Source organism: Strix aluco, chromosome 4 (assembly GCF_031877795.1).
Source record: "Strix aluco isolate bStrAlu1 chromosome 4, bStrAlu1.hap1, whole genome shotgun sequence".
Classification (NCBI taxonomy): Eukaryota; Metazoa; Chordata; class Aves; order Strigiformes; family Strigidae; genus Strix; species Strix aluco.
The window spans coordinates 17,746,794-17,755,945 of NC_133934.1; the positions used below are offsets into that span (position 1 = coordinate 17,746,794).

At 39.9% G+C, this 9,152-nt stretch overlaps 1 protein-coding gene across 1 annotated transcript; it reads left to right on the forward strand.

The window, feature by feature from the left end:
• Positions 1–124: 124 nt before the first annotated feature.
• CLRN2 (clarin 2) lies at positions 125–6,454 on the forward strand. Its single transcript, XM_074822214.1, has 3 exons — positions 125–956; positions 4,773–4,952; positions 5,393–6,454. Exons 1-3 carry the CDS (start codon positions 704–706, stop codon positions 5,656–5,658), a joined length of 699 nt encoding a protein of 232 aa, XP_074678315.1. The 5' UTR covers positions 125–703; the 3' UTR covers positions 5,659–6,454.
• Positions 6,455–9,152: the final 2,698 nt, after the last annotated feature.

A 9,152-nucleotide genomic window follows, 5' to 3' on the forward strand; every position in this document is an offset into this window, starting at 1 on the left:
CAGTACTGCTGGGCCGCACCTGCAGCTCGCATGGCGCTGGTTGCTTCACCCGCGAGCAGCCGGGCTCAGCCGGGCCGCCCCGCGCTGCCAGCAGCCGCGCACCGCCCGCTTTAACGCAGCAGATTGGTACGAGAGGCCTCGGGCCCCTGGAGCGCTGTTGCGCTCCTCAGTGCCCAGGCGCGGGGGGCACGGCGGGAGGGCACCGCGCCCAGGTCGCCTGCAGAGGCCCGGCCCGGCGGGAGCGAGCGCTGAGGCGGCAGCAGAACCCCGATCCCAAATTACGGGTCCCTTGCACGCGGCTACTGACCCACGGTTTTAATAATCTAAAAAACTGGATTCTGCTCCTAATTTTCTTCCCATGAGGTTACCGTAAAGAACGTGATGTCACTTGAGCAGGACAATTAAACCTCTGATGAAACATTAGCCAGGCAAGAGATATAGGATTACTTTCTGCAGAAACAACCATCACCTCACTACAGTGTAATGAAGCTGTTACTTGCAACCATTTCAGGATGTTGCAGCAAAATATATTTTTGGACTTGATTTTTAACCGTACAGGTTAATTTCTAGAGCTTCAAAATACAATGAGATGTATTTTGAAAAGCCTGCTATTCATTTGTGGATTTTGGAGAATGAGTAAAAATGGGAAACGTGCCTGATTGCTGCAGAGGGGTCTTGGAGATGATTCCTTGAAACGACTAGGATGCCTGGCTGCTTTAAAAAGACTTTATTTGCCTTGGCTTCTCTAATAAGTTTTGTGTCTTTTATCTTGATTGTTGTTGCAATGGGGACCCCAAAGTGGATGACTGGAAAGACCCTTTGCAAAACAGGAGTTGATTTGGTCAATGCCACAGATCCAGAGCTGGTCAAGTTCATTGGAGAAATTTACTACGGACTCTTTCAGGGCGGCAAAATACGCCAGTGTGGGTTGGGTGGGCGGCGTTCCAAATTCACAAGTAAGTACCATTTTGGTTGAATCTTCAGTCTAATGTCTAGTTCAACTTTAAAAGCACTCTATTCTTTTTGTTTACAGAACTTACAGAATGCAAATTATTATTAAATTTGTGGCTGACTTGTGGTCTTTATGGTTTGGGATCTGAGTGTGAATGTAAAATCTCTATAATTTCAGGCTAGCTTTTTTCTTCTAGTTCTGTGATCCTGGAATCAAGGTGGGGAAAAAAATCCCTAGAGCTAGATTGAAGGTTTCCTTTTAGTCTTGTGAAGGGAGTGAAAGTCATTTGGAGATGACCCTGTAAATCGTACTTGCCCCTTGACTCTTCTCTCTGCCAAGCATTTCCTCTGCAGTCTCTCTGTGCCTCTGCCCTTGCCTTCTCTGTTGAACTCCTCCCATCTTTTTTTTTCTTTTAAGTAGAGATTTATTTAGCTGGCCACATTTCTGTATTTTTCTAGCTGTCCTAATGCATGTGTCTGCCATAGCAGATACTCCTAAACATGTTGAAGAAATTTTTACCTACTTTTCTGGTAACTTTCGAGATAAAAAATTGCTGAACTCAAAAAACATAGAAATTGTTATAAATGTATTCTTTTTAACTTAAAAGATTTTCTTGAGGTCTCAAAGCACTCAGATGTTGATCTGTACTTTGGATGATTTCCAGTTTTCACACATCCTGTGCTGTAGTGAAAATTATATTCTGCACTGAAGATTTTTAGTTCAGTGTGCAAATCCACTGCAACTTAAACCAATATGAGTTGAAGCTGGCAGTCTTAGCCTCTCCCTGGCCCACAGCAACGTTGTCCTACCCCATCCTTTGCAGTGGCTCTGGTAGTTGTTGTGGTGAGATAATTCAGGAAATTAAGCTGGCCAAAAAATTAACCTACCAAAAAAAAAAATTAGTTTCCCATAGGATCATGGCTGACTACACAACTGCACAAGCACCACTATAAAAACCTCAAAGGCAGGACTGTGGGACTTGAGAGGGAATGGAGAAGAGAACCTGAGTGATCTCAACTTAAATCTGTGTGACCAGTTGTTAAGCTGTGATGAATTTGGACTAGTTGCTTTTACAATAACCAAGTCTTGTTCAGGCTCTGACTGCAGCTGCAACTTCATGACATGGACATAGCAGTCATGCTCAAATCCTTTGTCTAGTGAGTTTGAATGGCTGGCAGACAGGCCATCAGGTCAAAGCTCTTCCAGCTCTGCTCTGCTCCTCTTCAGGGCATAAATACAGTCCCAGTTCTTTCACCCTATCCTGTCACAGAGAATGAGGAAAAAAGTAGCCGATTTCCTTTAAATCTCTGTACAACTTTCTGGACTCTTTCTTTCTGACTAATTACCGTGTAAGCTGAGAGGAAGGCCTAATGTTCCACCATCACTCTGGACTGCATCTATACATATTTGGAGGACTTGATGCTATACTCCTTAGACAAACAAAGCTCTCACTGAAGCTAGAAAGAATTCTCCCTGTTGGAACTGTAAAACTGGGTCATTAAGTGCAGTGGGCACAACCGCGCATTTAGGTAAGCAGGTGTCCCAGAGATTTTCCCTTTTAAATATTTTAATAGCTCTATCAGGTTTGATACTTTCACAATACTGCAATACTGCAAAATGGGATCATGATAGTATAGAAAGCTGTGAAATACTTTTGCACAGTGTTCAGCAGGACTTCTGGGGGTTCTGGGTCTGACTTGACATTTTTTGCTTTGAATGTCCCCCTTAATCTCCAAGCATTCTGAACTTACTGGGGAGCAAGATATGGGAGAGTTTTCCTGCGTAATGTGTTAGCATAAACGGACTGCACAGGCAGCACAGAGCAAGACCGAAAGCTAGCATCATCCGCTGCAGTACTGCACTAGCTCTGACACTTCAGAATTTCAAATCGCAGTAATATGCGGGTACATCGCCTTTCACTGTGTTAACAGTCACTAGAGTAGGCTTACAGCTGGCACAATCTCTTTTAACTGGGACAGTGACAACATGACTCAATTGCCATAATAGGTGTCCAGTGCTATTTTAGACTCCTCAAGGTCTATCATCTGGCCTCCAGCTGCTGCTTCTGGAGGTGTCCCATCCATAGCGCAGCATGCATGTGAGACCCACATGGTTGTTATGGTAGTCCTAAGGCATCTAGATCAGCATAAGATGCTTATGTTTTGACAGCTGAATCAAGCCCTGAGAACAAGCTGGAGAAGCCAGGTATTTTGCCTGGGCGTAGCAAACACAGCTGGAATGTGTCAGGAGCCTCCATGGCAATATCCTTCCTGAGGATTCTTATTTCTACATACTAAGCCAGGCTCACTGGTCATGTCTTTGGGACTTGGCTGAGAGCCTCCGAAAAGAGGCAAGAGAATCCTTACAACCACCCCCAAAACTATGCTGGTTTGTAAGAAGGCACCTTGTCGTGTTCCATGTACCTTGTTGTTACATCGCCAGTTATTTTCCAGTAAGAAAGCAAGCTAGTCTCTGGCTTCCCATTTCTCATATATACTTCTGATACTCATTTACTGCCCTCCTTTCTTCTTGTTGTCGGAGTCTCTTCTGTAGCTCCCATGTACACCAGGTCCAACTACAATCCCAGAATGAGCTACTGAAAAGGCAGAACTATCGAGTCATCAATGTTTGTATGGTATTTGTACAGTATGACATTTTCTACATAATCTATTAGAATTTTGTCATGGCATGATGACCAAATTGTACGCCTGATATTCACTGTGACATCTACCAATTATTGCTGCCTAGTTTTTATGTGGCTTGTTTGGATTTTTTTTTCAGTTACGCATCATAGGAAGTATCTATTTATTATGCTACCTGAAGGGCTCTTCTTGATCAGCTTCTATTTTAGGATTCTTCTCGATCAGCTTCTCTCTTTCCTGTCAGTCAGCATGTCACCTACAATTCCCTACTCACATTTCTTCTGATTCTCTTACTGAAGGGCTGCAGGATAAACTGAACACTCAGGTGCTCCACACTTCCCTGCTGCTGGCCAGTCTGGCCCTCCAATGAAGTAACTCCACTGGTGAAGACAAAACCAAGAAGATTACCGTTCTTTAAGGACAGGAGAACGACGGGCTGCTGAGGAAGAGCTCATGCCTATAGCAAAACACATGAGCCCTTCACCTAAAGCCCACCTGACTGCAGTACTTTACAAGCTTCCTACAGATGTAACTAAAACACTGCCACATACCCCAGAAAAGCATGAAGGGGCCATAAACACTAGATGAGAAACCAAGAAGGGAATCTGAAAGTGGAAACCTGTGGAATTAGGAAGTATGAAATCAGCGTAGTTCTCACTGAAGCCAATATTAAAGAGAGGAAGAATAATAACATGAGAAAATAACACAGAAATGAGTGGTACAATTTTAGGCAATAAGGGGCTGGAGAAGGAGACTGGGACTATCAGACTTCAAAGGGATGAGATTAAAAGCATGGGACAGGAATGGGAAGCTCAAAAATGGAGTTTGGGATGGAGAGCAGAAGTGAAAAAAGAGACAGGAAAGAATGCAGCAGACGATACAGCAGCAGAGATAAAGACATTAAGACAACCAGATAAATAAAACGGGACTTAAGCCTGAATCCTTATTCACAGACCCTGTGTAAAGGATTATTCCTGTAGTAGAATGTCGTGGTTTGTCTGATGTAGTGACAGATAATACATCATGAACTAAGATGTGTGTAACTACCTGAATTGATCGCCTCTGCAAAAAATAGCCCACTTTAAGTATCATTTAAGTCTGTAGCATCAGCACAGCGTGATGTTTACTGTTGTCAAGAAAAAATACACACTGAATAGATGATTTTTTTTTCTTGACAGTTTTCCCACACATGGTGAAAAAGCTGAACACAGGCCTGCACGTGATGATTATAATGTTCCTCTGTGTGGCCATTTTCTTTTCTCTGGTCAGTTTTGGATTCTGCATTCTTAACGCAATAAAAGTTCCTTACCGGGCTATTAAAGGTCCAGCAGGAGTATGCCTTTGGAACTTCCTTGCAGGTAAAATAATTCACCAGTATGTTTCACCAGTCACATTCATACAAAATGCTGAAAGTTAAAGTTCCTTCTCTTGCCTTACTAAATATCTCCTCAACTTAAATACTTGTGAATAAAATGAAGTTTGCAGTGAATTCTCATCTATCAAAACAGAACTGTCAGGTGGCATCTCGGCTTATTGTGTCTAGTCAACTGTTTACAGGAGCCTTGAATGCCAGTCTTTAGGCTCTATATCACTGACAAAAGGACTTTATTACAAACACTGGTATGATGTTTGGCCATACAATAAAGCATTTGAAGGTGTTTAAGCCATGCCTAAGTCTATTCCTACTCTGTGTAATGCTCACTGTTGTATTCAATAAGCCTTCTGAAGCACAACCAAAATGTCTTGTCTTTCACAAGGTAATTTTACAATGGTAAATACTTCTTTCATTTTGTTGCAGGTGGATTTATAGTACTTGCAGTCACCAGCTTTTTGGCTGCTGTGAAACTTCATCAGCTCACAGAAAGAATTGCCAATTTTCGGGAACATGTCTTTCAATTTGTTATCTTAGAAGAACGGTTTGAAGACTGTTTTTGGCTTTGTGTGGCAAGTGGCACAGCACATGCAGTAAATTTGCTGCTAACAGCCATTAGTGGGATTCACTTCCCTAAAATTAAGACTAAAACAGAAGAAGCAAATGTTACAGCAGAAGATATCATGTACTAACAAATGTACACAGAACTGCTTTGGTCAAGTGAACTGTCACGATAGAAACAGCTTCTTGGCTCTTCAGGTTTTGGTATAAACATGAGTAAAGATATCAGTCTAAAATACCAGCAATTAACATGTGTGGGAAAGTGGGAAAAACAAATGCTACAGATATCGTTATACTCAAAAATGATCAATATCTGCAGTGAATATATGCTATTTGAAGTTTTTAGAAAATTCACATTATGAGATACTATAGAAAACTAAGGTGAAATATGATTTCATCAAAACCAAGTGTCTTCTTTGCTTAGAAAGAAAATATGTGTATCACAAATCTTTGATACTATAAGGTTATTTCAAAACCGAAAGAATGGACATTTGCCAATTACCTTCACAGAATTATCTGGAAAATGTTGAGAGGGCCATGTAAGATATGTCTGATGATGTCACACTGCATTGAAAAAGAAAACTTCATTATCTGTGAGGCTAAAGTTAAGGGGAAGCACAGGCTTCCTGTGAAATGTTTTTAAAACAGAAGTTACCAAACCCCACCAAGTAAAGAAGTGAGAAAGTTTATGGGATGCTAGTAGACTATGAAATAAAGTATTAGCTGCAAGATGAAGGTTTCATTGCAGCTTCTGGAAGTAAAGTAAACAGAATCCAAGTAATAGTGCTTTTAGATAACCCGGAAATAATAATCTGACAGATTGTCTTCACAACCCTGTCAATTCTTATGTCTATCTGAAATCAAGTAAAAGTGATGTATGATGAAACAGTATTAAAATGAATAAAAATGGTCAACTGTATGGAAAAATTACATAATTTTTTATGAAGTACCATAATTTTGACAGGCATTCAACCAATTCTTGGGTCACAAGTAATGAAAATTTCAGAGAAAAGAATACGCCATTAAGCACATCATTTTTAGAATTTGACTACTATAGTGAACACATTAACCTTTTAGCAATAGAACCTACACATAACTGAAGAGTGACTTGGAATGAGTGAAAGAAGTTATCTAAATTAATTATTTTGCAGTAAGTTACTCTTCATCAGACCACTAGATTGTATAACTATTCTTGTGAAAAACTCTGAAAAAAATAGTAACTTTTTTAGAAAAGGAATTCAAAGTGTTTTAAGAACATTTCAGGATATACAAAAAATCCTTATTTTTTATTTGAAAAGACCTCTTCACAAAAATAGTACTGTAATGGTCAAGTATTTTCACAAGTGCCTAAAACCATATCTTATGTTATCTATATTACTAGTATCTATATTACTAGTTTTATCACTGAAGTGTGCAGAACACTCAGTAAAGACAGTTGCTAGAATAAATTGATATTCAACATGTTTGCTGATTAGGCCACTTATTTAGGTATTTAAATAAGGAATTATAATTCATCTTAAACCTACAAGTTAGTATCTTTGGCCCAAATTTTCCGTGCCCTTTTTACTTTGTTTTCATCTAAAGACCAATGAAAACATGTTTTACGGAGTAAATTCTACTTTCATTTGGTAATCTTACAGTTTTGCAGTTGTAAAACTCTATTCAAAGTACTCTTAGTTTACACAGCAGACTCAAATCACTATGTTCACTGAGCGCTTCAGCAGTGTATGTGCAAGCTCTGTGTGTGGTAAGAAATGAAAATTAATTATGTCCTTTTCGGCACATATGCAGCAAGACCAGCAGACATTTGGCAGTCAGTGGCCTAGTTTCAGGGGAAATGTTATTAGCCAGACTCAACCTACAGATGCAATGAGGAGTGTTTGTTAACTGTAGCCTGTACCATCTATGGGTTTGGCCCTACAAGTTTAGCAGGATTATGAGTGAAGCAGAAACTTGTGAGGGTGCTTCTGCAACAGGCCCTAATAATCTGTCTTCTTCAAGGCAGTGTTAGCCACTTTTTTTTTTAGGAGCACTGTTTTTTAAAAGTCCCATAAAAATTTAAGAGACAGGCTGAAAGTTTTGATGAGTCTAGAGCACTGTTACAATTTCAGCAGAAAGGAGACTCAGTAAGGCAGAAAAAGTGATTCCTAACTTACACCACCCACTTACTTCACTGTTCTAATTTTACTGGTGCTTTCACTCAGTCTCTACCTTGGCCATGACTCCAAGCAGATGGTGTGATACCCAGGACATGGATAGGAAGCAAACCCACCCAGGCTATGAAAGTCAGATGGTAACAGCACACTATTGTCCAGAAAACTGTCCACAGAGGCCTCTGCGGTACTACCACCTTCCTCTCCCAGAGAATTGAGTGGCTCTGAAATAGAAGACCTTAAACTGCAGTACAATTACACAAGTAGAAAATGAAGTATTTGCCATTTGTAATTGTTCTATGAACATATAATTTAGAAGTAGTTGTTATGCAGTGGGAATTACGTTGTAACACGTAACTTAGCCTTCACTAAAGATAATTCCCTTTAGGAAGTGAGAAGGAAGCAGATTTTAAAATCCTACATATAGAGCGATTGCTTTGGAAATGCTTTTCTGTGGTACTATGTGCATGTATTACAACACATTTTTCATACTGCTAATGAACTGCTTTAATACCCCTCCAACTTCCCCCAAAAACTAGTATTGAGTAAGAGCCACGGGACTACTTAGGTAAGGACAAGATTAAAGATTTGGTGGACTGGATTCCTAGACAGGTCACAGTAGCTCTGAAAGAAAACCATTCGAGTACACTGTACAGATAAAGTTAAAGAGGGATAGCTAGGCTGATCAGCTTTTTAATTTCTTGTTTTGAATCTATGCAACAATGAAGCATGCTCGGCAGTAACAGTCCACAAGAAGATTTCTCACAGCAGAGGTATGAAGTATCATTGTGGGATACTGTAGCTGCATGAGTTGAATGACCAAAAAACATTATCACGAAATGACTGTTTTGTGACTTGTGAGAAAATAGTGTTTTCAGTTCACTTCAGAGTGAACAGAAGTATTACCATGCATGAATTAAACTGAACGAAACAGATATAAGGCTAAATAACCTTTCAGCTGCACAGGTTGTCTCAGTTTAAGCACTGCTAAGACACAGCAATGGGACAATGCATAGAATCTTCTAAAAAAGGGTTAAATGAAATCTCGCATAGTTAAGATGTACAATTACAAAGCACACCTTAAGGTTAACAATAGGTAAGTTTATCACTTAGACCTTTTCAGCTTTCCCTTGTACATCATAAAATACTTTCAAAACATGTGGAACTTGATGTAAGTGTGATCTACTTAATTTACACATTTTCATTTTAGTTACACTTCACGTAGTGTATCTGACCATATGCATGCTCAGCATGTGGAAATAAAGACTTCCTTGGGGGTACTTTGGAAAATTTGAAATCCCAAATGAGAACATTTATGAGCAATATCTGCCCAGAACTCTGAAGAGATCATGGGTCAAATCCTATCCTTCCATAAAATTAAACACAACTTCATATACCCTGAAAATGTCCACTTAATTTGTACATGCAGAATATATAGAAGCTCCATGCAGAGGTAGAGAGGCTATGGAGCC